Here is a 25,240-nt window from a genome sequence, read left to right as displayed (position 1 = left end):
GAAATCTCAAGCGATTGGATGCGCACGCGTGCTGGCAGCATGCCTCAGTGGGCTTTCCGTATCGCCGCCACGCCTGCACAAGGCTAAACGGCCAAGGATCAAGGGCCAAGGGCAACACCTGCGGCATGCTGTGGGAGGCCGCGACCCATCACCGGGGCTGCTCGTAAACAATGGGCTTTCTCTTGTTTCCCTCGAGACGTGAAGTGCCGTGGGACGCCTGACCTAGCTTGTAACCCTGAAACGGCCCCTCCTCCAATCTGCCATCCGAGGGGCCCAATCCCAAGGCCGCCCGCCTATTCGATGCTTAGTCGCTCGATCCGGGATTTGACCGCGTCCACAAGCGCTGTCTCCCGATCTAACAAGCCAATGATCTGCGCCATCTTGGCCCTGCGAATTTCGGCCGGGATCTTTGGGCCAAGCGCTGGCGAGGCGGGAGAATCGTCGTCGGCCGCCTCCCGGGCCCTCTGCAGCTGCTCGACCTGTGAAAACAAGGCGTCCCGGAGGGACCTAATCTCCTCGAATCGTTTCCAAGGCTGCTTGACCTTGGGCGTTGTCGCCGCCGATGACGACTCTTGGGCGGCCGCGGGTCCCAGGATGCTGCTCTCTAGCGCCCTCACTTCCTCTGCCCATGCCCTCTCCTTGTCGCTCAGCTCGCGGCTCGTCGCCCTGCCTAGTGTCCGCTTCAGCTTCTCCATCCTGCTCGCCAGCTCCTCCTGCTTCTGACGAGCCTCGCGCAGCCGATTCTGGACGAGCATGTCTTGCGAGACTGGCTCGTCGTCGGCTGAATCCTCTCCCGTAATGGTATCGATCCGCGCCTTGACCTCGTTTACCTTCTCAATCTGGTGCCTCAACTCGATCTGGAGCGCCTCGCACTTCCTGAACAACTCCGCGACCGCGCTGTTGATTTCCGACGTCTCGTTGGAGACGACCTTGTGCCCTTCCGTGAACACCTCGAGCGTCGCCATCGAAAGTCGGACCTCTTGCTGAAGCAACGGCCGCCTCCTCCCCGTCTTCAGATGCTCGATCCAGACTGGCACCGCGCTCTTGATGTCCAATGCAGCCGAGGGATGGAAAAGAGGCCGGGGTTCCCAGCCGACTGGGGGTGGTGATCGCTCCCTCTGCTCGGGAATAACCGATGGGGATTCTCTAGGGGAGATCTCCAGTTCCGGCGTCTCAAAGAAGAGGACAACTGGGTCATGATGGGTGGCTGAGAGGACAAAATGGCCAAGATCCGGATCCTTGAAGGCCGTGGCGGCCGCCAGAACGTTCTGCCCCCTAGCCTGCGTGTAGATCCGCTCACGCTCTGAGCCCTGTCCCTTGGCGAGGAGATCAAGGCGAAATTCCGCACCAGCCTCCGAATCTCCTTGGAGTTCGCTCTCCAGTCGGAAGACCCAGGGCGCCAGGGAGACGAAAGAGATACCGGCCGGATGCGTGACGTAAAAGGAGTATCGCGAAGTGACGTCCTCGCTAAACATGGGCCAGCTTTCGGGCGTGACCTCGATGGGCTTGAGAGTGTCAAAGGTCTGGAAGGTCAGCAACGAAGGAGTCCTGGGAGGTGAGGCGAACAGCCCCGACTTATGCTTGGGCTGAGGGGGGAGCCACTGGGCCTCCACGCCGTCGACGTCGAGGCAGATCTTGACCTGCCCGCTGGTGGAGAGGAGGCAGACGACCGTCAAGGACAAGCCGCCCCGGTCGTTCTCGTCGATCTCGAGCTCCTCCTCTTCGCCCATCATCAGATCCGCCAGATTCGCCTTCTCCCCAATGACGTAGATATCCTTGAGCTCCACTTCATCGTCTTGTTCGTCCTCTGGATTCAGGTCAAAATCGAAAGGGCCTTGGAGCTTCGGCACCAACCCTGGCCGCGAAGGACGCGTGTAGACCTCCTGCAAGGCATCTCCAAAGCTACCTTCCATGATCTTGGGCTCTTGGTTATCCAAGTCGGACATCCATTCGAGTTGTTGTTGAGCCATAAGGCGGGCCTCAGCAGAAGCTTCGGGGTCGTCTTCTATCGCTGCGACCCTGGCCACTATCGCGACGGACAGCGCCGGGATCAGCGTCGGAGGGGGTGCCCAGCGCTTGGGCAAGAGGGGGCAAAGGGCGTAGACGTCGCCTGAGGTCATGGCCACCCACAGGGTCATTGGCGACCAGCCTCCAGAGCCCCTAGCAGGGAAGCATGCGGCCGCCACCTCCATGTCAAACGAATCCGGAGAGAAGGCCTTGTTCGTGGCGGACGTGGAGGCGCTAAAGTCCTGGCCCAAAGACGTGCCGTCAGCGAGCCTCTTCAGGTCCACCGCAAGCGTGGGCGCATCGAAGGTCCGGCGGTCCGCCGTAGACAGCTCCCAAAGGCGAACCACGGCGTCCTCGGTGATCGTAACCAGCGTGCTCCCGTTGACGCCCAGCGGATGCCATAATGCGGATACAACCGCGGAGCGGGAGGTAACGTGGGTCGTAGGCCCGAGAGTCCAGAATTTGGGCTTGAACGGCGTCGCGTCCTTGGCGTACAAGTGGGAGGAATCGGGAAGGATGCAGATGTGAACGGTATGCGCTGTCAAAACCGCCAAGAGGTCCTGATTCGGCGACATAACCAACTGGCGGATGTCATCGGCGACGGGGGTCTTGATGATCTGGCATCCCCGGAATGTGTTAGCACGAATTCCTCAGCGTCGAGCACCAGCGCCTCGCACTCACCCGGCAGCTTTGTGCCAAACCTCCACCACCAACACTCCCATTTTCAGCTGTTCCGTCGCCATATTCGAAGGAGGTGTCTGGGCTCTCTCTCTTAATACGAGCACCCGCAGTGGGCCGTGCTTGTCTTGTTTCCCACGTCTCCTTGAGGTAGGCGAGATCTCCCCAGCGTATTTGCTTCCCGCTCGCAACGAAAACCTCGGTGCCTCGCCGTGCTATGGTACGCCGCGGGCCCGGCTTGGCCTTCTTGCCGTATGCCAAAGCCGCAGGGCCCCTGGCATCGTCGTCCGACTGCTCGAACAGCTGGTGGCCGGGAGAAGGCTCGTTGAGCCAGCCGGGCGCGAAGCTTTTGATCTTGGGCATCGGCGCGGGACGGAATGCAAAGGAAAAAAGCGGTCTTTAGGTCGTCGATATCAGTAAAATATTGGCTGTAATGAAACATCCAGTTGCAATGGTATCAACTCACAGTGCCCGCCAGAAATTGGGCAGATGCCTCGAGGCTGAGGTTGTAAAGTGCAGCTTTGGCGGGAGGTTGGGAAGAGGCCCGGAAGCTCTTGTCAAAGCTGCGACTTTGTTTAACAGTGACTGTTGTTAGCGCGTTCTCTTGGCATTGCCTGTTCGACTGTTCGCCCAGGCTTTTTCTGTTAGGCGCACGCAGGCTTGGCACTGCGCGACGCCCCAAGGCCCACAGTACAGAGGTAATCCGTAATTACCATGGTAGTTACCCACTTTGGCCGATAACGATAGCGGCCAATTGAACCAGCGACAACCTTCAAACGTTAACGATCGCCAACAGGCAGAGAGAGGCTGGCGAATACATCCATCAATCCATCCCTCCGTATTCCTGGAAACACAACAGCAACAACAACAACAAAAATGCGAGGACCTCGGCCAACTGTCGAGCGGCTCGACCAGCCGAGCGCCTATTTCACCAGCCGGGTGAGTCCCGAGGCTGCCTTTCCGCAGAACGGCATAGCAAAAGCTAACGTGTGGTCTCGTGTGGGTCACAGAACAAGCGGAGGCGATTTGAAAAGGAACAACGCGACGGAGATGATGATAGTAACATGCAAAACGAGCAGACAGAGGAAGATCTGCTTAAGAACGCGACCACGCTCTACGTCGGCAACCTGTAAGCTCCACGGCCGCAGCGACCCCAACGACAGGAGTTGGACCAAAGCTGATCACCCTCAACCCGCGCCAGGTCCTTCTATACCACCGAAGAGCAAATATACGAGCTCTTCTCCAAATGCGGCGAGATCAAGCGGCTAGTCATGGGCCTCGACCGATTCAACAAGACGCCGTGCGGCTTCTGCTTCGTCGAGTACTACACCCACCAGGACGCGCTCGACTGCATGAAGTACATTGGGGGCACCAAGCTGGACGAGCGCGTCATCCGGACCGATTTGGATCCCGGATTCACAGAGGGCCGGCAGTACGGCCGGGGCAAGTCGGGTGGACAGGTGCGAGATGAGTACCGCGAGGACTACGACGAGGGCCGCGGCGGCCTTGGGCGGGCGATTCAGGCGGCACGGATGAGAGAACGCGAGACCAGGGACTACGATGATGACTATGGACGGCTGAGATAGGCTCGCGCGCCCGCATGACCCTGGTGTGTATGTGTGCGCGCGGGAATGTGGGCAGAATAGATAATACCCTGGGAATCACATACAAGGCGTTGGTTTCGAAGCGGCGCTTCAAAATGCCTTCCGTCTCCTGCTGTCCTCCCGCATGGCGGCAAACAGGACCATCTGTGATGTAACGCTGCCAATATTCCGAACGTAGCCAGTAGACGCCAAGCTCTGATACCATCACAACGCCGTTTATTCCAGTTGGTATAGTACAAGGGGTATACACGTGCCAGAACCACCGCCCATCGTCGTCTAAAAGCCGGGGGGGTTGACCCTTTGTGACACACGCGTCCACTTGGGGAGCTCTGAAACCCAGATAGTCAGTCGCGCAGGCACACAGAAACCAGGAACGCAGAAACCATCTCAAATGCATGCGATGGGCAAACATACTGTGGATGCCCTTGCGGTATCTCTTGGCTTTCCGGTCGAACATGGTGTACTTGTCCTTGGGCAGCATCTGAGCCTCGGTCGGCATCTCGGCCTTCCATCGCTCCAGCGACTTGAGCGTCTCGCCCTTCTTGGCCAACGCATTGCTCAAGGTCTCGATGACTTTGTCGACGGCTCGCAACCGCTTGCGTTGCCGGGCCTTCTGCGTCGGGGACAGGCGCCAGGGGATCTTCCTGTTGGCGTCGGGTCAGCGCCGATTTCGGGTCTGTAAACCGGTTTGGTTGTTGGTTGGAGGCGAACGCACCAGAGAAGACCCCCACTTAGGGCATTGGTGATTCTGAACGGCCCGAACATGTTTCGTGGCGGTGGGAGCTGCTGCAACCGGTCCGCCTGGGTGGATTGCGAGATCTCGGAGGACGGAACCTGCACATGGTGTCCATGCAGAAAAACGCGGCTCCTCGTTGCGGTCGCCAAGCCAATCACGATGGCCAAATCTTATCGCCAAGTGGGAACACTCCCCCGCGACCCACCAGAGAGATGTCACCTGCAAGGTGAACGGCTCGGTTAGCGCAACTGGTCGAGTCTGGGGAGCTGTCTGATCAGCCAACGCCCATCGACGACGATGCAATGAGATGAGACTGGCAGCTTCCCGACCACATCGTATCACAACCCACTGCCCGTGCCCGCACGGAGCTCAAATGATAGACCGATAGCGACTCACTTCCCAACTCGAACTTATCAACACACACAATTTACGCCGAAGCCGCAGGCAAGACAAGGACCCGACGAATCAGGGACAATGAGCTACTACTTCGTCATCATCGGCACGCAAGACAACCCGTTGTTCGAGTACGAGTTCGGCACCAGCAAGCAGGGCGGCGATGGCCAAGCGCACTTCACCGAGCTGGCGCGGCACCTGAACCAGTTCATCGTGCACAGCAGCCTCGACATCGTCGAAGAAGTGCAGTGGGCGAACGGGCAGCTGTAAGTAAGCTGTCTCTACTCCCCGTCCCCCTTCCCCCTTCTTCCCAGCCCCTCTCCCCTTCCCACGGCCGGGGAAAAGAATAAGAATAAAACAAAACAGCCACTAAAAACGCGATGCATCCGGGATGCCTGCCTACGAAGCAGCTACCTCAAAGTAATCGACAAGTTCTTCGCCAACTACATCTCCTGCTTCATCACAGGCGGCAACGTCAAGTTCCTGCTGCTGCACCAGCCGACGGCCACTGCAACAGCCACGGGCGCGGGCATGGCCGGCGGCGGCAGCAGCGGGGCGGCGACGTCGACGCGCAGCTCGACGTCGGTGGGCGCCAACCCGACGAGCCCGCAGACGGAGGAGGCCATCAAGAACTTCTTCAACGAGGTGTACGACAACTACGTCAAGGCCATCATGAACCCGTTCTACCGGGTCAACATGGAGATCCGGAGCCCCGTGTTCCGCCAAAGGGTGGCGGCGGCGGGGAGGAAGTACTTGTAGACTGTCTGTGTTGGGGTCGGTATCGGCGAGGGAACGGGTTGTAATGAAACGTCGAGACGGCATTCATGAACTATCTCCTTATGGTGTACTGTTAAGTGTGCGCGAGCCAATTAGGAAGGCAAAGCACGATGGGGGGCATCGCAGCAGAACGGTCACAGCAAGAGCCAAAGGTTCATCAAATGTTCATGATCAAAATCAATGCATTGCCATCGGGCATGACTAACCCTCCCAGAGACGCCGTAGTCATTCCCATCGACACAAGCCATAGTTCGTGAGCCTAATCCCCTCCAAACGCCAGACCGTAAAATATCAACCGCGGAAAAAAAAGACGTGTCCATCCATGGACGACGTGATCACAGCACTCCCCTTCCCATCCCCGGGCCGAGATACCCCAATGCCGCCGCTCACGCTACAATCACGCTCATTGACGATCTCGCTGCGCTCGCACAATGGCAACAAGGCATGGCGTTCTCAAGGCCCCCCAACCCCACCTTGCGAGAGCAAGATGCTTAGCCACCGAAGCCGTAGAGGGTGCGGCCCTGGCGCTTGAGGGCGTAGACGACGTCGAGCGACGTGACCGTCTTGCGCTTGGCGTGCTCGGTGTAGGTGACGGCGTCCCGGATGACGCCCTCGAGGAAGGACTTGAGGACACCGCGGGTCTCTTCGTAGATCACTGGAGGCACACATTGTTAGGGAACTGTCGAGTCTCAGCGGTGAGCGGAGTTTAACTTACTGGCAGAGATACGCTTGACACCGCCACGGCGAGCCAGACGGCGGATGGCGGGCTTGGTGATGCCCTGGATGTTGTCACGCAGAATCTTGCGGTGGCGCTTGGCGCCGCCCTTGCCGAGGCCCTTTCCGCCCTTGCCACCTGGAGAGGGAAGACGCGTCAGTATTGTTCAAGTGTGTTTGATTGAATCATCGAGAAGACTTGACAATGCGGTGCAGTCCTTTTGACACGCTGGTGCGCAAAGTGGTGGATGGATGGATGGATGCGAACGCGTCGCGGGTCACGCGCAACCCCCACCCGAAACCACCCAGCCGGCTTCAAACGCCAGGCACTGCACTGCACCGAATTGCACGACAACGACGACGATGTCGATGAAAATGGATGAAACTTACGTCCAGTCATGTTGACAAATGTTTTGGCTTGATGGAGATGTGTTTTGAAGATAGTTTTGGCGACTAGAGTCGATGAAAACTTGATGTTGTGGATAGCTCACGAAATGCACTCAATACGCAGAAGAGTGATGTTTTGGGAAAAGTGGCAAGTGAGAGGGGAAGGGCTTTAAATATGTCTCTTGCAATGCGGCAGCAGACCTGCTGATTCTGGCGTGAATGGCACTAGTCCGGTTTGGGTGGGGTCAGTTGGTTATTTCCCTGCTCGAAAAAAAAAAGGCACCGCGGTTTTAAATGCCAGGATTTGGGGCTCTCAAATCGGCTGCAAAAAGCGCCTGGAAAGTTGTGGCTTTCCTCAGTTGTTTTTGCCTGCGGCACGGCGCGTTTTGGAGCGGGAGCCCCACAAAAATCTGGCCCGAGCTTTCAATCTGGCCCGAGCGTCCAACTTGCACATGAACCTTGCACTTGTCTGTTCCACTTCACGTCACCCAATAGGCAAAGAACCAACCAAGAGGCACCAAACAAACAAGGCACGTTTGTGCCTGGGGGAAGGAGGCGGCTCAAGTATTTGAAGGGACAGCCATTCCCACCCCAAGCACCAGGACCAATCATCCACGTTGTTATTCTCAAATGTCTGTGATTTGCGAGCTACCTCCCGAACCATGGGCTCTCAAAGTCTGCCAGATTGAAGAAGACACGGGGGGCATTGGTGTTTTGTGGTCAGAGGGTCCACCCTCGCCCCTTTAGCACTGCCGTGACATCTAACTTTTGTCCGGGGCATCGTCTCACAAACACAGCGAGCCCAGCGTCCTTCACGGGAGATCGCGAATCCGGAAGCGATTCCTGTATTACCTGGTATTCCATTTTCCCACCCTACTGCTAAGCCCCAACCATGCCCAGGACCCCTCCGAGTGTCCGCCCTGCCAACGCCGTACTATACATGTCGGCCAATCCGATGTTGAGGTACTCATACACACTCCGGGCCCATCCTGTTGTGATGGGCACCGCACAAAGCAAAGCATGTTCAATGCTCTCCAGGAACGCCATTGCCATGCTATAGAATGCTGCCCCCCCTTGCTGCCAAAAGAGAAAAAAAACGGACATCCCCGAGGAGCACTCCCAACCGCCCACATGCGCCGAATGTACCAGGTGTGTCCGGCCGCAGACGGAATAGTCCCATCCCAATCATGGTCTGTTTGTTCCGTAATCGTAGGGCGTCGTAGGATCAAGTGTGCGATCAAAGGTTCGTATCTCATGAGCATCAACGCATCATGGAGTTGTCCAAACAGTCCTCGTCCTCGAGTCCCCCAATCTCGTTTTTGATCTCCCCACTCGCCTAACAAACAAAGTCAGTCCTCGACTTCACCCGGCTTTTTTTAAAACAGACAAGTTGATGAAAAATCATACCTTCGGATCCAAGCTCAGGGCTATGGTGAAGTGGCGCACCGCTGTCCTCTTGTCTCCGAGTGTCTTGGCGAGCTTGGCAAGCAAGAAGTGAACCTGGGCATTGTTTGGAGCCATGTCCTTTAAGATCAGCAGCTCCTTCTTCGCTTCCTCCAGCTGACCCGTGACCAGCAAAGCCTGGGCTTTCTTGCTGCGCATCTCGGGCGCCCGAGGCGCCAGCTCGACCGCCCTGATAAAGTAAGGAAGAGCCTGGACAATCTGCTTCTGCCTCTGCAAGATCGTGCCCATGCAGCAGATCAGAACTGCGTGCGTCGGGTGGATTAACAACGCCGAGTGGTAGTGGCTCAGCGCCTTCTCGTAGTTGCCCAGTTTTTCGTGGACCTTCCCAATCCCGTAGTACGCGTTGTAGTGCCGCTTGTCTGCGGCGATCGCGTGCCGGTATGCCACCAGAGCTTTGTCGTATTCTTCGTTCTCCACGTGCTCGTGCCCCTGCAGAGTGTAGGCGTATGCGAATTTCGGGTGGAGCAGGATGGCGCGCCTGAAGCATTTGAGAGCTTGTTCATGGTCGGAGGCGAGAGAGAACGCGTTCCCCAGTGCACACCAGGCCTGCGGCGAATCCCACACAGCGTCCACCAGCTCATGCGCCAGAAACGAGAGTTCCGTCTCCTTCCTCAGCTGCCAGAGAACGGTCGAAAAGACCTCCATGTCTTCGTGGCGCGTCGGGGCGAGCATCCGGAGGCGCTTGAAGTATTTCTCGGCTTCTGCGTAGTTGGCCAGCTCATAGTGGGCCCGGGCGATCCGCGCCGTGACCCACGGAGTGTCTTGATGACTTCGGGGCAGCGCCATGAAGGCAGTGAGGGCTTCTTGGCACCGGAACTGTGACGAGAGCCGATATCCCGATGCGATCTTCTTCAAGAAATCCAGGATCCACCTGAGTCCCTCATCTGCCTTCACCAGCTCCGGCTCGGCCGGCTTCGGTGGCGGAGCTTGCACAGCGGCCTGCTCCTTGACCCGCGAGGCTTCAGCTTGGTCAATATCCATACTATTATTTTCTTCCAAAGGCTTGCGATTTCCGCTGACGACCCTACCGACGCCGGTACCGCTAGAGCCCGGTCGTGCAATCCTCGAGATCGGGGGCCTAGCTTTCCGCAACTCGCGAGGGGGGTTGGCGCCAATCGCGGCGACGCCCGAGTTAGCCCTTGACGAGGTCGTTCGGGGGGCAACATTGAGCCTCGCGCTCCTCCTCGGCTCCTCACCGTTGGTCGAGCGTGGCTGAACGGGATGCCCTGATGCGGTGCGTTTTCTTTCTGTAGTCGACAAAGCAGGCGCGGGCCCTCTGGCGGCCGCTTCTGGAGGATCGGCTATCTGGTCCTGACCCCTGTCCCGCCTCTTGGAGCCCAGGCGGTAGCTCATTTTGGGCGGCGCGGCGTCAAAGAGATTCGGCTCGACGGCCTGGGCTGCCCGCGTTCGGCGAGTTGGCGCCAATGGGGGCTCTGAGGGGAGGCCGAAGCGAGGGGCTTGCGCGTCGGGGGCAACGGTAGGGCCAGTCGGAGTTTCCGCGCCGTCGTGGCCGTGTTTGCTCGAAGGATATCTCGGGGCTGGAATGAGCTTGAATGTCAGGTCATTCTCTTCGGTGTCGACGAAGAGCATATTGTTGCTCGAAACGTCTTGAAAAGCGGTAGATCGATGCCCTTCGAATGGGTCGCTGTCCTGGCCGACAACCTGCAAGCCGGTTTTTCGCTGTAGAGGTTCCGGCTGGCCTCCACTGGAGTCGACACTGATCGCGCCCGGTTCCTGGTCGAAGCTGCGAGCAAAATTGTCGTTAAGCTTAAAGATGTTGGGCACCATAACATTGACGCCCATATCGCAGAGAATGGTAAATGCGTCCCACATGAAGGGGTTAGCTCTTAGCGCATCCTCGAAACAGGGAATCGCCCTCTTCTTGTCGTCGTATGCCCTGTACAGCTTGCCGAGGAGACAACTCACGGCGGCCGCATCCGGGTACGGCGCCCGGGCGGAAGCTGTGTGCCTCCCAACGCTGCATTTGGCAGTCCATAGCGGCCGGGCCTTTTCCAGGGCCGTGATGCCTTCCTTGTACCGTTCCAGGTCCAAGCAGGACTGTGCGAAGACGAACGAACACCCTAGGTGGGCGCCTCGGAAAGCTGACGGTTTGCTGATTTCGTATGCCGATCGCGAATCGCCGAGGCGGAAGTGGGAAAGCGCAAGGAGGAAGCCGGACTCGTGCGAACGCTGATCGTGGGCATGAAGCCTTTCGGCAAAGAATACCGCGTTCTGGTAGGAAAGATTGTCGAGGTGATAATAGACCGTCTGCTTCAGCAAGCCCGCAATCGCGGCGCTTGTCGGTGCCATCTCGAAGCGGGCACGGGTGCGCCAGGTTGGTGTGCGACTCGATGTTCCAGTTGCTACCGACGGGATTCCATAGGGTCGCGCGAGCCGAAAACCGCCCTGAGCTGGATGTATCTGTCCTGCATGGGGCGGGCTCAGTGCTGGCGTTCTGTAAGGGGCCACAATCCCTGGTGGAGGCGCGGGGGCGAATTCTTGAGATCGTCGAGCGAGGGGCCGTTTCCCGCAAGGAGGCGGGCGGGAGGATGGGCGAAGGACCGACCTGAGAGTAAATGGTCGATGCGGCTGCTGAATTAAAGACAAAAACCAATTATGGAGTGATTGTACGCGAAACGTTTATCAGATGCTGATGATGGCTCGACGGATATGCTGCGAAGCCGGGGGTGACGTCGGCCAGAAGCTCTCCCAAACCACTCAGCCGGGAAAGAACCTCTGAAAAACAGGGGAACGAAAAAAACAAAGACAGCGATGCGGGCCGCAAAGCTGGTGATCAAACGCTTCCCCGCTGTGACAACATGACCCTGGGAAAGAAAAATGGAGGAAGCAACGATGGATGCCGATTGACGTTGGCCATCCAGCGATGCCAGCCCCAGAATTTCTACCTAGCCAAGAAGCGGGCTGGTGTGCATGTCTCGCGGTTCAAGTTGGCGGGAACCTGGGAAGCTGTCAAGGCACAGCGGGCAGCGTTGTTTGTGGTGGGCGGCGGCTACGGGCGCTTGATTGGCTGCGCGTGCAATGCTGGGTTGGTGGCAGCCTCCCGAGCAACCCATGGCAGGTGGGGCCGCCGTGCCACGAGCAGCCCAGCCACACGTTTCTGGTTTCTGTCAAAAGGCTGCAGCAGGAGTACGCCAGCCACAAATTTACCACACGGATGGCTTACAGGTTCACAGCCAAATTTTTCTTGTATGCTATCCGTAAACCATCAAGGAAACACTTCATAGGCGAAATTTCCAGAATTTCAATGTACTTCGTATCCGCATTCCGCATCCGTATTCCGCATCCATTCTTCCGGTTTTCACTGTATCCGTCCAAAGCCAGAGCTATCACCTGGAAGGCGGGGCAGTTGTTCTTGTGGGGCTGCAGGGTGCCAAAGCACTTGCTCCTGGGACAAGCTTCCATGGGCTCTTAAAACTCCTGGTCACTTAACGCGACCACACCAACACCGACGCATCATATCCCCTGACACATACGCCACGACATTGGCCCAACATGGCTCAAAAAGCACGCAAAGACCGGGCCAAGTCCAACACGGCCGCTCTCAACAACCTCCACGTCGGGTCGCTAATCGTCAATGGCCTCTTTTTGCTGCTGCATTTCGTCTTCAGGTCGCGCTCTCTCCTTCTCTGGTTCATTCTCTCCCTGCCCAGCTTCATCTGCCAGTTTACGCTGGAAAGGACTGGACGTCCGAGCTATGACCCCGTCACGAACACCCTCAAGTCTTCTGGCGAGGACCTGGCCGCCCCGGGGCTCACCGAGTACATGTTCGACGTCGTCTGGGTCACCTGGGCTGCGGCAATCCTCGCGGCGCTCTTCGGCAACTGGGCGTGGCTTCTATGGGGCGTGGTCCCTGCCTATGGCGCCTACAAGGCCTTCGGCATGATGGGTGCGGCGAAGCAGATGGCCCAGATGGGCGCGAATGCTCAGCCTCCCGTGGGAAATCGGAAGCAGCGGCGAGCAGCCTAAGCCGTCGCATTCTCAGTCAGGTTCAACTCGCTTCTTACGACGCCAAACCCTTCCTCTACTGCGATCTATGGCACGCATGCTCTTTGGTCCACTCCTGCAGCACGGCAGGCTCGACATCCCTCACCAGGACGTGGATATGGTCAACCGTCCGCACACTCTGGAGCGCCACCCAGTTCTTGAAGTACATCACCTTGTCCTCTCCGCCGGGCCCCAGACTGTCGACAAAATACCGCTTTACGAAGTCGGCCACCGTCCTCCTGGCCTCGGGCGTCATGTCGCCGACCGTGTCATCGGTCGGGATCGGGGTGCGGGACCACACGACGATGTGCGTGATGCCCGGGGCGAAGCCGTACGGCCAGTCATTGATCAGCACGCGGTAGTCGGACGGGTCCGCGAACGGCGTGGCAGAGGCAGGCTTGAAGGGCGGCGGCCCCCAGGCTTGAGGCAGACGGTGGGCAAGCAGGAAGTTAGTTATGCTGCCGTACTCCGCTTTTGTGTCGGCAGTCCACTGCATGTACCGCCGAAGATCGGACGGCTTCCTTTTGAGCATCGAGAGCTGGTTGTTTTCTACGGGGGACCGGGTCGTTAGTGCCTACGGCTACTGTGTAGGAGCAAGATATAAGAGACAGAGAGGCAGATGAGGCCGTACGAATGAGTTGACGCAGCTCATCCCAGGTATGGTACGTGAATTCGTCGTCGGTCTGCGAGAGCACCCATTTGTCCACCTCTGTCAGAGGAAACGGCGCCTCTTCCGTCGCGTTTTCGCCCATTTGGAAGTCGTTACCCGGTTCTCTGGAAATGGTGTGGTGGGGTGCTATCCGCTGGAGTTTCTTTAAAGTTCCGCCGTTAGGTGGCCTATCAGCCGCGACCCAAGTGCAGGGCGTCTCGTTAGCAGTTGGAAACCCTGGGAAGCCCCGAAAGCCAGAGAATGGGGCCCGGCGTGGGAGAGTCAAGTCGGCCCTGCGTCTTGCAGAATTAACGCTGAGAGGATGGCGTGATGTGGGAAAGCGGCAGGGACGTCGGACATGCAGGAAGAGACACAACGGTTGCATGACGGTTGATTAGGTAGCGTCGGGGAATTCCAGGCTGTCAACTGCCGCTCGGAAATCCTGACAGGCTGTGTGCCAGGGGTTCGAATTGTTGAACCACAGCAGGCAGTTAGCGTAGTTACTCCGTCAGCCGTTATCTCCACGGCAGAGTGCCTGCGGGGAGATCCGCCGAGCCCCGTTCTCCACCGCTCGGCATGATCTGGCCCACAGTCGCCCTCACCCCGGCTCCGACCAAAGTTTCTTTCCCGATCGTGCAATTTATCAATTGGGAGCTCCCTGGTGCAATTTATCAATTGGGAGCTCCCTGGCCTACCGCAGCTGGCCGCCAGCGCCCGACAACTCCCGCATACCGACAGCCGTCTTCCGAGCCACAGAACAAACGCAGGCGGAGGATACACGAGACACAATGGCCGACTCTCTGCTTGCGCGGAAGTATATTGACGGCATATATATCCCGGTTGGCCTGCTCGTCCTCGGGACCTCCATCGTGAAGCGGGAGTGGACGGTGTACGCCCTGCTGCTGGGGATCGCTCTCGGCGCGGTCAAATACATAAAATCTGGTATGGGGCAGTTGTAGTACGGACACCGGTGAGGACGCAAGCGTGCTGACCTGTTGCCAGCACCCAAAAAGGTCCTCAAGCCCGATGTTTTCCAAGAGTTCGAGCTCAAGGAGAAGACCATCATCTCGCACAATGTCGCCATGTACGATGCAGTCATCCGCGCCCTGTTCCCGCCCATTTCCACATCCCATCCCTTCCTAACCTACCCTGTGTTCCCAGCTACCGCTTCGCCCTCCCGAGCCCGACCTCCATCCTCGGCCTGCCCATCGGCCAGCACATCTCCATCGGCGCGACCCTGCCGCAGCCCGACGGCAGCAGCAAGGAGATCGTGCGGTCCTACACGCCGATCTCGGGCGACGACCAGCCGGGCTACTTCGACCTCCTGATCAAGTCGTACCCGCAGGGCAACATCTCGCGGCACATGGCCTCGCTGGCGGTCGGCCAGACGATCCGCGTCAAGGGCCCCAAGGGCGCCTTCGTGTACACGCCCAACATGGTGCGGCACTTCGGCATGATCGCCGGCGGCACCGGCATCACGCCGATGCTGCAGATCATCAAGGCCATCGCGCGCGGCCGCAAGGCCGGCGACACCACCCAGGTCGACCTCATCTTCGCCAACGTCACCGAGCAGGACATCCTGCTGCGCGAGGACCTCGACCAGCTCGCGCGCGAGGACAAGGGCTTCCGCGTGCACTACGTGCTGGACAAGCCGCCGGCCGGCTGGCAGGGCGGCGTGGGCTACGTGACGGCCGAGATGATCCAGGTGAGCTTCGAACCACTGCGCGTTGACCGACGTCCGCAGAGCAACGAACGACGGCTTCGCGGTTCCGGCCTCTTTGGGAGTTACGAGATCGGACTTGCTAATATGGGGAATTCGCTGAGCAGAAATGGCTGCCCAAGCCTGCCGACGACGTCAAGATCCTGCTGTGCGGCCCGCCGCCCATGATCAGCGGCCTGAAGAAGGCCACAGAGAGCCTCGGCTACAAGAAGGCCAGGCCCGTGAGCAAGTTGGAGGACCAGGTGTTCGCCTTCTAATCTTTTGCCGAGACACACGAGACACGCAAACGACAGCTCAAAGTTCAGGCGGTTGGGGGCCTTCGATCCTCGAATGGGCCATCCGAACCACCCCGACGCTCACCACCCTTTGAGTGAGTGGCTGTGGTGAAACCTACGGATACTGCAAGTGATAGACAAAAGAAAGCGAAAACAGCGGATTTAACTCCGCTGTCAATCATGCCTTAAACATTATATTTTTAGATGGGGGAATCTAGTCGTCTTGCTGAGCAGCGATGGGAGGTCTAGTACAAATACAGCCAACCAGTACAAAGCCCCTTTTTCTTCAACCCCAAACCGGTCGAACTCGGCCCTGTATCCATCCCCAAGCCCCCATGCAGTGAACGCCGTGCCGGTATATCCCCATCCCACGACTCCGCCACTGTTTTACAGTGAAAGCACCCCATCCCAAATCATGATATAGTACAAATGAGGGGGAGAGACGTCCGTATTGTACATGACAACCCGCTGCCTACCACCGCATCGGTATATCCCCGAAGAGAAGTTAAACGTAAGAAAAGGTGGGGGGAGGGGGTATGATATATCATAACCCAGACCCGTCCCAACCGCCCCTTCGCCCTTCGCCTGCCCCAGCTCCCCTTCCTCCTCCTCCTCCCGCAGAGGTGCTACCACCCCCGCCCCCACTATTGCTCCCCCCGCCACCGCCGGGGAGAGAACCAGCACTGCTCAGCGCCGCGGCCCACACGTCCAGGCCGTCGCCGCCGCCTCCGCCGCCGACGTGGTCTTGCGCCGCGCCGAAGGTGTCGCCGGACACGTCCAGCAGCATGGCGTACACCGACTCCGGGTCGGTCAAGCCCCAGTCTCCGACGAGGCTGTCGAACACGGCTCCGTCGAGGCTGCCGAGGTCAGCTGGGTTGAGGCTGGTCGGGTCGCTGCTGCTGCTGGCAGTGGCGGTGCTGGCAGTGGTGGTAGTGGTGGTGGTGGTGGCGGTGGTGGTGGTGTCCAGATTGCTGGTTCCAAACGGCGCGGCGCCTGGCATCGGGGGATACGGGGGGGGCGGTGCGGCGGCTGCTGCGCCGGGCATGGGAAAGGAGGCGAAGGTGGGGACGGCGCCGGCTGCTGGTGGTGGTGGTGCCGACGACATCGCCTGGCTGTTGTTCATGGCCGGGGAGCCGGTTCGATGGGGCAGAGTGGTGCTTATGCGGTGCTTGGTCGCATATGACCAGCTGGTGCTGCTGGTGGTGCTGGTGCTGGTGCTGGTGGTGTGAGTGGCGGAGTACCCGAATACGTCCTTCGGCGTGAGGGCGACCACCGAGGGCCGACCCTCGCGGCCCGCTGACCACGCCGAAGGACCGGCCGCGCTGGCGTGAGTACCCTGGCCGGTAGGCACGCCCGAACTCAGTCGGTCCGAGGTCCGCATGCGCTTGGTGGCGGGACCTTCCGCGGAACCTCGAGGTTCCTCCCAGCGGGGAAATGGCCCGAGAAAAGTTGACCAGGGTCCGCAGGAGGAGCCATCATGACATTTGAGGGCGTCGCGCCGTGCGGCAATGTCGAGCCGGCTGTGAAGCGGATGCCGCATTTTGGGGGGTTCCGTGGTAGCCCCTCGCGCCACGAGCGGGATGTTGTGATGGGCGTCAATCTGGCCGGCCAGAGCCAGGCTAGCCGGGTTACCTATCGAGACAGAGATGCCGCTGAGCTCGATGTCGCGCGCGAGCTGATTGAGATAAGCCTTGGTAATGAAGTGCTCGCGCCTGATGGCGTTCATGTTGTCGATGAGGAATTCGAGATTTGCCTTGTCGAACGAGTCAGGATCTTCTTTAGCCTGCGAGATGAAGACTGAGGCCGCAAGAAACAGCGAAAGCGCCATCAGAGGACCCCGATACGGGGGAGCAGTTGCAGCCTTGGTCAACTTGATGATATCGACGATCTCCCGCGCGGCGGTCAACGTCCTGGTCCGGCTCGCCTGACCTATGCTCCCCAGCTTGAACTTGTCAGCCTTGTCACGGGCGGCAAGGTGGAGGCAGATGACGGCGGCGTGCAGGTTCAGATTAATCTGTGCGGCGACCGGATTGCCCTTGTTTCCCGGGAGACGGAAGCGCTCGGGGAGAAACATGAACGCGCTGGACAGGATATTGTCGAGCTCTCTATGGCGGCTCCAGAAGGCGCCGAATTCTAGGTCCTCCGGATGGTCGTTGGGCATGGGACGTTGAGCGTGTTGCATCAGACGTTGAAAAATATGGCAGATGATGACGTTTCCAGCGAATGGTGAGTAGCTAGCGCCTCGAAGCGCGTCTTGGAGTGTGGAGGCCTTCTCCTCGACGCCGCTAAAGAACGCCTCATCGGACGCGGGCAGGTGGGTGGTGACCTGCTAACATTTAGCCACGGGAAGTCACTCGGCGAAGCACGCAGCAACCTGCCTGGTCCAGGTCGACTAGGGTCGGCCACCCGGTGCTGATGCTTGCGTAGCTGTCAACACAGACCCCTGCCCAGAACAGCCGTCGACGCTCCTCGGCTTCAGCCCAGCTGCGAGCCGGAGCGATCATGGGAGCCATAGGAACCTCCTCTTCGCTGAGCGGACTATCGAGCCGTTGAATCCCCATCATGCCTGTCAGCCGGACGGATTTGGCGCAGCTCATAGAGGCCCTGGTGAACAACAGGCTCCGGGCCTCGTCCATTGCGATAAGGATCCAGGCTTGGGCATGTCCAACCGTGATGAAATGCTCGCCTTGTCCCTAGAGCGATGTTAGAAAAGCGAATACTGATTCATCAAAAGCTGTCGTGCTCGCCAACCTTCAGCTCGTCGGCTTCCAGGTACCGACGAGCACGCCGGTACAGGGCATCGTGGTAGCATCCGTACTTGGGGTCTCCGTTTGCAGCGGCCGTCCAGATGGCATACTGAAGCCCCATAGGCGGGCGCATGTGCGGCGGAGAGTGAAAGGCTCGTAAGTAGTTGGCCTGGTGTATGATGGGCAGAAAGTGCGGTTGCATGGTGAAGAACTTCGCGTGGCTGCATAGCAGTCAGCATTCACGCCAAGGGGGGAAGCGATTGCGAGCGCATACAGTTCTTCGATCATCTCGAAAGGGGGCAGACTCTCGAATTGGCCAAGCCTCAGCAGTTCGCCGAACTGGGCATGGTCGCCGCCTGCGGGACTCTCGGTCGGGGACAGCGGGAACCAAGACATCGGCCCTTCCCGAGGGCTGCCTTGGAGCCCGTCAGGCCCAGAGGGCTCCCCGCCAGGCGCACCGGGAGACAAACCCTCTGTCGCCCCGCCGTCGAACCAGCCGGGGTGGCTCGCTCGACGTTTGCCGACATTCTTGAGCAGGCCTTCCACTTGAGCTGGCGGCAAGTCAGCACTCGACAAGGCAGACCGGGTCGGGATGAAAAGGGGGGGGGGGGGGGGGGGGGGGGACGGATACGACGGCCTACCTAGCCTTTCCTCGAGCTCCCTGACATTCCTGCGCTTAAACGCCGGCTTCCGCCGCGACTCCGGATAGACGCATTCGCCACCTGCCTTGGCACACCTGGTACACACGGGTTTCTGGCGGTCGCCTGGCCGGTCTAGGGTAAGCAACGGCACGACGCTTTTATGCGGGGCCATCGGCTTCGGAGCATCTCTCACACTTGAGCTTGCGGGACCGGCAGCTCACACAAGCCAGCGGCTCGTGTGTGGGGGGGGCCGCCGCAGCGGCGGTGGCTGCTGATTCAGGTGGGACATGTTCGGGCGACGAGGCGGACATGCTGCGGTGGTACCGAGACCGAGGCCGAGGAGAGAATCGAAAGACCTCGGGCCCAGTGGTGGTGCGGCTCCGGGCTCCGACCCATGTATAACCCAGCCGACGTTGGGCGCGGCCCGGCCGTATTCGTCACTCCCCTGACAATGGCACCTGCCTGAAAGCGACGGCGTCGCTTCGTATACCCGGATTCGGCCGGTGCAGATTCTCGGAGTTCTTGGCCGGACGGTATTTGGTCCGAGTGCCGAGCACGGATTAGTTAAGCCGGTACCTCTACCGCGGCGCAGACGGCGACGACTCGACGGGCCCGCTTGGTCGGAAGATGTCCAGACATTTGCCTGAAAAGAGCAGCTGACAACGAGACACAAGATCGAGCCCTCCTCGGGTGGTGGCCGTCTTCTTAATCGTGCAAAATCCCCCGGCGCGTCGACCTCGACCAAGTCCCGCAGTATCAAGCCCGAGAAGGGAAGGAAGATCCCATTACGCCCGGCCGCGTCCGGCCACGCCCGGTGAGTCATGCCTGCCAATTCCAGACAGGCGCTCGAGATTGGCATGACGCGCACACGGGAACAGGCGGCGCTGGGCTTGTCGTTAGCGAGGAGCAAGCTGAAAAGTGCCGCCCTGCAGTGACGCAGTCGGGACAAGTCGCTGCCTGGTGATGGTCTCGTGAGCCTCAGTGAAGCGCTCGCCTTGCGTCATCGAGAATTCGCAAGCACAATCAATCGTCCACATGCGACGGCACATCGTTACGACCTTGCAGATTATTTCCCAGCATTGCATGCCCTCTGAATCGATAGTCGCTGTTTCATAGCGTACGTGTCCACAACAACTTGGGGTCCACGGGCCCGAATTCCTATCTCCAGTTAGGGCATGCAACGTGAATGTTTACTTTGGCACACGTAACCCCTGACTCTCCTCGCTCACTCAATTCGCCCCCAACTCCAGATATTCAGCCCAACCTTCACGCCTTTCGTCACGGGCAGCCCAGCATGCCACGTCTCCTCATACCCCCTCCCGGACCCGTCCGCCATGAAGTTCTCCCAATAGACCGCATTCCCAGGCACCGGCTTGAACACGACCCCCTTCCTCTCTTCTCCTCCACCCATCCCATTCTCACCATCTTCGCACTCCACAAACGCGCACCACCTCGCATCCCCCGTCCACCTCAACAGAGGAAACTCCGTCCCGCCCCCTTCCAGCCCTTCTTCCGCCGCCCTCCCTCCTTCGTTCCCCTCCCCCTCTGCTCCCGCATCATCCCCCGTACCCGCCCCGCCGGCGACCCACACCATGAAGCTGCCCACGCGGCCCCACCCGCCGCGCCCGCTGCTCCAGTCGAAGTGGTGCGCGTAGTGCCCGCCGGCGCGGTAGCGCTGCGCGCGCAGCCGCTCGAGCCAGACCTGCGCGCGCCAGCCCTGCAGCGCGCGCGCGCGGTCCTCGACGCACCGCACGGGAACCGTGCGCGGCACCACCGCCACCTCCGAGTCGCGCACCGCCGGCGCGCGCTCCGTGCTCCGCCCCGCGTCGTGCGTCACCGTCGATGGGGCGTAGAGCGGTTCGCTGGCGACGAGTCAGGGTGGTCTTGTTCGGTTGAACCGGGGGTGGTCGGTTGGGAGGGGAAGGATCAGGAAGTGGGTATGTACATACCTTATTTCGAGTATATGGTGGCGTTCGGAGGCGGAGAGGAAGTTTTCTATGTAGAGCACGAGCGGCGCGCGAGAGAAGACGTGGACTGTGTACGAGCTGTCGGGGCAGGTGTAGTTCAAGGTGGCGTCCTCAAGGGCTAAAAGCTCTTCGTTGAGCTGCGGACGCGGGAGGCGGCGGAGCTTGGGTGGGGAGGAGGAGAAGAGTTGGCTGATGGGATCAGAGAAAAAAAGGAGGATCGGTACGAGAGCGAGGAGGTAGGTGAACATGTTGGGCGCATTGGGGTTGAGGTAAGTTGATGGCCGAGGGACGGAGGTGACAGGGAAGTGATCCTGGATGGCGCATTTCATCGTCTCATTCAAGTCCCGGAAGGTGGGGACCGGGGGTCCGGCGACAAACCCGGCACATCCGGGACATCCCGCTTCGGTCCCATGACCCGTGAGACTTGTCCATTCTTCTCGTCTCCGACGTAATAGCCAAACTTGTTTAAGAAGAGAACGTTTGGTTTTCTGTGTGACACAAGGTTGGCTAGACGACGTTGGGGGTCAGGGTTCACATTTGCCCAGCTTTGTCATGTCTGAGAATTTGGGCTTGGTTAGGGGCATGGCATTTTCTCTTCTTGCTTCAACTAACTACCATTCTTAACTGCTCTCCCTCTTCTATTGCCACTCGTCTTCCTTGCTATAGTCCCTTCTGCCATCCCCTCCCCCCCCCCCCCACCTCTTTTTTTTTTTTTTTTTTTTTTTTTTTTTTTTTTTTTTTTTTTTTTTTTTTTTTTTTTTTTTTTTTTTTTTTTTTTTTTTTTTTTTTTCTTTTATTTTCTCATTTTTCTTGGGCATGCTCCATTTCTCTCTTTATCTCTCATTCTCTTCTTTTTTCCCCCTCCCCTTTACTTTATTTTTTCCTTCTCTTCAACTTCTCTTTCTCTCCTCTTTTCTCACTGCCTTACTTCCTATACGTGCTCTCTTTCTGATTTCTTATTATTTTTTTTTTCATCTTTTCTTCATCATTTCATTTTTTCTTCATCTTTTCTTTTCTTTTCTTTTCTTTTTTCTTCTTTCTTTTTTTCCCTTTTTTTCTTTTTTTCTTTCTTTTTTTTTTTTTTTTTCAGTGTTGTTTGACTTCCTTCACTCGTTTGTAAACCACGCGCCTCCCATTCAGCAGTGACAACGACACAAAGTGCGAGAACTAAGTGCTTCAATTCAACCAGCATCTGTCTGCCCAAGCCCGCGGCTCAAATCCGCTTCCCATTCCCTTCCTTCCCCCCATAAATCCCCGCACAACGCAACCGCATTTCCTCTCCCCTTCCCACTAACCCACAACAAAATGCCCTCTCTCCTCCGCCCCGGCCCCTCTCGCCGCCTCACCGCCCACCGCCATCGCCCCCTCCACTCCGCGGGTCCCGTTGCCGCCCTCCACGCCCATACCCTCCATCTCCATCTGCCCCCCTTCCACCCTCTCACCCGTGCCCTCACCAGCCTGTCCACCCCCCAGCCCAGCCGCGCGCACATCCGCTTCCGCTCCAGCATCCGCCACAGTATCACCATACTCTTTGGCATTCACCCCCGCCCTAGCCGCGGCCTCCGCCTGCACACCCCACTCAAGATTAAGCACGTCCTTATCCCCCAGCCCCCGCCGGAACTCCTCGGCCGGCTCGCCCGGCCGCGCGCACTGCACCCCGGCCGCGCGTGCGGAGGCGCTGGGGTCGATTTGGGGGGGCGGGGTCGCGGTTGGGTGTGGGTTAGGGGTTGGGCGGGTGGTCGTGATGAGGTCGGGAGTGGTGGTTGTCGTTTGGGTTTGTGGGTGGTCGGGCCGTGGTTGTTGTGGTTGAGGATGCGCGGTGGTAGTGGTGGTGGTGGGGAGGGAGAGGGAGAGGGAGAGGGGGTTGTTTGCCGCCGCCTGGGGGGATGGAGCCGGGGGAGGATGGACGAAAACTGGAGGGGTGGCGGCGTCTGGTAGCTGTGCTTTGGTAATGGGTGCGAGCAGGGTTCGCGGCTGAGCGGGAACGGAGGATATGGGTTCGGTATCCGCGTAGAGCGGACGTGCCGTGAAGACGTCGGTTGTGGCGAGCACGCTGTTTGGGCGGGTTGTCGGACGAGATTGGTGGCTGGAGCATGGTCCGCGGTGGCGGAGAACTTCCAGTGTCGGGTAGCAATCGGGATCGAACGTGGGCATCTCGAGGACGCGGGGGAATCGCGAGGTTGCGCGCTGCCGGCTCCGCGGCGGTGCTGGGGGCTGGGAAACGTGAGGCTGTTTGCTATCCTGGGAGAACGCCAGCTCTCCATCGGGCTCCTGTTTGACCCGACAGTCAGACTGTCGGTGCGGCGATGGCATGACGGCTGCGGCGCGTCCAGTGTCCTGCAATTCTGAGACGACTCTGTTTTCCGAGGCGCCGTCCAGGATAAAGTGATGCCGCAGATGCGTTTGTCCTTCCCCCGCGGCCGTGTCCCGCGGTCTGCCAGCTCGCTCATGGGGATCTTGTCCGCCAACTGGTGCCTGCGGCCGCGGTGGCCCGACCTGCTCCATGGCGTCGACTCGGGCCATCAGGCTGACTATCTGAGCCCTCATGATCTTGTTCTCGTCCGCCAGAGCACTTGCCTCGGCCGATATTTGACCAATCTTGCCCTCGAGCTTCCTTGTATCGACGGTCAGTGCCTCAATCTGAACCGATAGCTGCTCGTTCTTCTCTCCGAGCATCTTGTTTCGCTCTTCGAGCTGGCCGCATCTCTCGATCAGATCGTAGCGGTTCAACTTGCAAGAGTCACTTTCGTTCTGAAGGTCTCTGCACCGGGTGGTCACCTGCTCGATTTCGCCTCTCAGGTTATTACTGTCAACCTCGAGCTTGCTGTACAGCGTCGCCAACTGAAGGTTTTGATCCTTTAGCGTTTTGTAGTTTGTTTTGAGCACTCGATAGCGCTTGTCATCCTTGGCGGTAGCTGGCCTGGCCGCGTGTGGCGCGGGGAGGCCGTCATCGTCGCTGGCCTCGGTCGTCGTGTTGATCGGCTTCTGCAGGTTAGAGGGTTCGTCCCTGGTTTTCTGCCGCTTCTCGAGGCCCTGGGCCGGCTCGGTCTCTTGTCTGCATCTTTTACCCAGCAGCCTCACGGTTTCGGTCGCGAGAGTTTCATTGACCGTGTCGGCGATCCTGGATATGGTTGCCTGGACCTCCGTTTCCCATAGGCCCGCAACACCGCCTTCCTCAATCTCAGCCGTCGACTTGATGGGCTTTTTGGCCTCGCCGGTCTCCTCAGAAGCGACACCTCTATCCTCGTCGTCCGCAACCCCAGCACAGGCGGGTGGGGGTTGCTCAGGCTCGCGCTGGCCCTTCTGACATACCGTGCTCAAGACCAGGTCAGTTAAATCGTCGTCAAACGGCAGATGGCGACTATAGTGCGACCGCTCCATGTAAACGTCGCGCCACGCGGGGTCGTCGACTTCGGCACCCTTCCAGAAGTCGGGAATCTCATGGTGACTGCGTGGCTCCGCCTCCAGCAGGAAGTCAAGCTCGGCCAACCTGAAATATCGCATGAAGCACTTTGGCAGGCACGCCTCCTTGGCGTTGATGAACTCGAGGGCCTTGATATCGGATCTGGAACCAAGGTAGGGCATCCTCGACGCCTGTACGGCTTGCCGCCAGCTGGCGTGATCGGACTTCCAATCATGAATCCTCGTCAAGGACTCCCGCAGACTCCTCCAGGCCGCGTTTTTTGCGCCTGGCTTGTTCGACCTCATCAACTGCATAGCCACGACGCGCAGGTCGAGCCACGGGGGAGGCGCGACGGCCGTGTAATGTCTGCGCATGTGGTTCACGATGATCCCCACGTAATCGTGCGCGTCTCTGAGTTCGCGCAGGCGCTGCTTTTTCGCTTCCCGCTGCGCCATTTCTGCCGAAATGGTCGCCTGCCTTCCGGGGGTGTCGTGGGCGCCAGGGGAGCGAAGCAGATCAGCAAACTGGCTGGATGATGGCGTCCTTGCTATTGACGCCATGGTTGCTTCGCTGCGTGGACGCCAGCGTCTGTCGACACGTAATGCGGGTCGCCGAGTCTGTCTAAACTCACCGATATGGCGCCTTCTAATCGACTTTTTGTAAGTGTTTGGCACCTTGATTCGGGGTATTCGTGGTTCGCCGGAATTCTATCTCCCTATGTTATCTCCCTATGCGCTTCAGCATCCATGACAATGTCCGGTGAAGACGAGGAACCTACCTGATATGGCGGTGCCGGAGGTTTTTGAACCGTCACAAAATCTCAGCGCTCCTAACGGAGTGGACGAGGAAATGCGACGGAGAATATTCATAGAGGCAAAATCACAGGTATTGAGTAGATATGAGATGGATAAGAAAAGAACGAGTTCAAGGTAAAGGGTTGACGAAGTCCGGATAGAGGTTTGGTTTGAGCAAGAAGGCACCCAGGAGACTCGCGAGGTAAGAAGCGAGTCTGCTGGCTGAGCAGGGCGAACGAGAGGAAAAGCAGAAAATAAAAATAAAAAAAAAGAAAGAAA

The 25,240-nt window shown here is 58.8% G+C and overlaps 12 protein-coding genes across 12 annotated transcripts; 4 read left to right on the top strand and 8 right to left on the bottom strand.

Annotated features, from left to right (window-relative positions):
* Nucleotides 1–247: 247 nt before the first annotated feature.
* THITE_2118911 (uncharacterized protein) lies at nt 248–3,265 on the bottom strand. Its single transcript, XM_003655281.1, has 3 exons — nt 3,152–3,265; nt 2,689–3,082; nt 248–2,624 (listed from the first exon to the last, which is right to left on the bottom strand). The coding sequence occupies exons 2-3, from the start codon at nt 3,046–3,048 to the stop codon at nt 294–296; spliced, it is 2,691 nt and encodes an 896-aa protein (XP_003655329.1). The 5' UTR covers nt 3,049–3,082; nt 3,152–3,265; the 3' UTR covers nt 248–293.
* Nucleotides 3,266–3,561: 296 nt separating this feature from the next.
* Nucleotides 3,562–4,271, top strand: THITE_42108 (uncharacterized protein; the record flags this gene model as incomplete). The annotated part of the gene is made up of 3 exons (XM_003655280.1): nt 3,562–3,624; nt 3,696–3,814; nt 3,887–4,271. The coding sequence occupies 3 exons, from the start codon at nt 3,562–3,564 to the stop codon at nt 4,269–4,271; spliced, it is 567 nt and encodes a 188-aa protein (XP_003655328.1).
* A 294-nt stretch (nt 4,272–4,565) lies between these two features.
* Nucleotides 4,566–5,054, bottom strand: THITE_2130676 (mitochondrial 54S ribosomal protein YmL31; the record flags this gene model as incomplete). Its single annotated transcript, XM_003655279.1, has 3 exons — nt 4,566–4,618; nt 4,704–4,933; nt 5,005–5,054. 3 exons carry the CDS (start codon nt 5,052–5,054, stop codon nt 4,566–4,568), a joined length of 333 nt encoding a protein of 110 aa, XP_003655327.1.
* A 229-nt stretch (nt 5,055–5,283) lies between these two features.
* On the top strand, nt 5,284–6,433 carry THITE_2118907 (uncharacterized protein). Its single transcript, XM_003655278.1, has 2 exons — nt 5,284–5,684; nt 5,826–6,433. The coding sequence occupies exons 1-2, from the start codon at nt 5,500–5,502 to the stop codon at nt 6,175–6,177; spliced, it is 537 nt and encodes a 178-aa protein (XP_003655326.1). The 5' UTR covers nt 5,284–5,499; the 3' UTR covers nt 6,178–6,433.
* A 253-nt stretch (nt 6,434–6,686) lies between these two features.
* Nucleotides 6,687–7,046, bottom strand: THITE_2053567 (histone H4-like protein; the record flags this gene model as incomplete). Its single annotated transcript, XM_003655277.1, has 2 exons — nt 6,687–6,850; nt 6,911–7,046. Coding segments are annotated over 2 exons (300 nt in total), but the record flags the coding sequence as incomplete, so codon positions are not given.
* A 1,410-nt stretch (nt 7,047–8,456) lies between these two features.
* THITE_2118901 (uncharacterized protein) lies at nt 8,457–11,397 on the bottom strand. The gene is made up of 3 exons (XM_003655276.1): nt 11,327–11,397; nt 8,704–11,181; nt 8,457–8,632 (listed from the first exon to the last, which is right to left on the bottom strand). The coding sequence occupies exons 2-3, from the start codon at nt 11,068–11,070 to the stop codon at nt 8,558–8,560; spliced, it is 2,442 nt and encodes an 813-aa protein (XP_003655324.1). The 5' UTR covers nt 11,071–11,181; nt 11,327–11,397; the 3' UTR covers nt 8,457–8,557.
* A 742-nt stretch (nt 11,398–12,139) lies between these two features.
* THITE_2118900 (uncharacterized protein) lies at nt 12,140–12,774 on the top strand. The gene has a single exon (XM_003655275.1). It carries the CDS (start codon nt 12,274–12,276, stop codon nt 12,745–12,747), a length of 474 nt encoding a protein of 157 aa, XP_003655323.1. The 5' UTR covers nt 12,140–12,273; the 3' UTR covers nt 12,748–12,774.
* THITE_2118898 (uncharacterized protein) lies at nt 12,775–13,914 on the bottom strand. The gene is made up of 2 exons (XM_003655274.1): nt 13,397–13,914; nt 12,775–13,314 (listed from the first exon to the last, which is right to left on the bottom strand). Exons 1-2 carry the CDS (start codon nt 13,515–13,517, stop codon nt 12,803–12,805), a joined length of 633 nt encoding a protein of 210 aa, XP_003655322.1. The 5' UTR covers nt 13,518–13,914; the 3' UTR covers nt 12,775–12,802.
* Nucleotides 13,915–14,202: 288 nt separating this feature from the next.
* THITE_2053799 (uncharacterized protein) lies at nt 14,203–15,391 on the top strand (the record flags this gene model as incomplete). The annotated part of the gene is made up of 4 exons (XM_003655273.1): nt 14,203–14,356; nt 14,417–14,498; nt 14,576–15,098; nt 15,242–15,391. The coding sequence occupies 4 exons, from the start codon at nt 14,203–14,205 to the stop codon at nt 15,389–15,391; spliced, it is 909 nt and encodes a 302-aa protein (XP_003655321.1).
* Nucleotides 15,392–15,591: 200 nt separating this feature from the next.
* On the bottom strand, nt 15,592–19,125 carry THITE_2155541 (uncharacterized protein). Its single transcript, XM_003655272.1, has 7 exons — nt 18,991–19,125; nt 18,798–18,920; nt 18,431–18,707; nt 18,161–18,377; nt 17,803–18,102; nt 17,042–17,735; nt 15,592–16,819 (listed from the first exon to the last, which is right to left on the bottom strand). Exons 1-7 carry the CDS (start codon nt 19,106–19,108, stop codon nt 15,954–15,956), a joined length of 2,595 nt encoding a protein of 864 aa, XP_003655320.1. The 5' UTR covers nt 19,109–19,125; the 3' UTR covers nt 15,592–15,953.
* Nucleotides 19,126–19,715: 590 nt separating this feature from the next.
* On the bottom strand, nt 19,716–21,494 carry THITE_2118894 (uncharacterized protein). Its single transcript, XM_003655271.1, has 2 exons — nt 20,747–21,494; nt 19,716–20,659 (listed from the first exon to the last, which is right to left on the bottom strand). The coding sequence occupies exons 1-2, from the start codon at nt 21,010–21,012 to the stop codon at nt 20,023–20,025; spliced, it is 903 nt and encodes a 300-aa protein (XP_003655319.1). The 5' UTR covers nt 21,013–21,494; the 3' UTR covers nt 19,716–20,022.
* A 560-nt stretch (nt 21,495–22,054) lies between these two features.
* Nucleotides 22,055–24,727, bottom strand: THITE_2090495 (uncharacterized protein; the record flags this gene model as incomplete). The annotated part of the gene is made up of 1 exon (XM_003655270.1): nt 22,055–24,727. One exon carries the CDS (start codon nt 24,725–24,727, stop codon nt 22,055–22,057), a length of 2,673 nt encoding a protein of 890 aa, XP_003655318.1.
* Nucleotides 24,728–25,240: the final 513 nt, after the last annotated feature.

Source organism: Thermothielavioides terrestris, chromosome 4, assembly GCF_000226115.1.
Source record: "Thermothielavioides terrestris NRRL 8126 chromosome 4, complete sequence".
Classification (NCBI taxonomy): Eukaryota; Fungi; Ascomycota; class Sordariomycetes; order Sordariales; family Chaetomiaceae; genus Thermothielavioides; species Thermothielavioides terrestris.
Note: the sequence above shows the minus strand (reverse complement) of the source record. Positions and strands in the feature narration are given on the sequence as shown.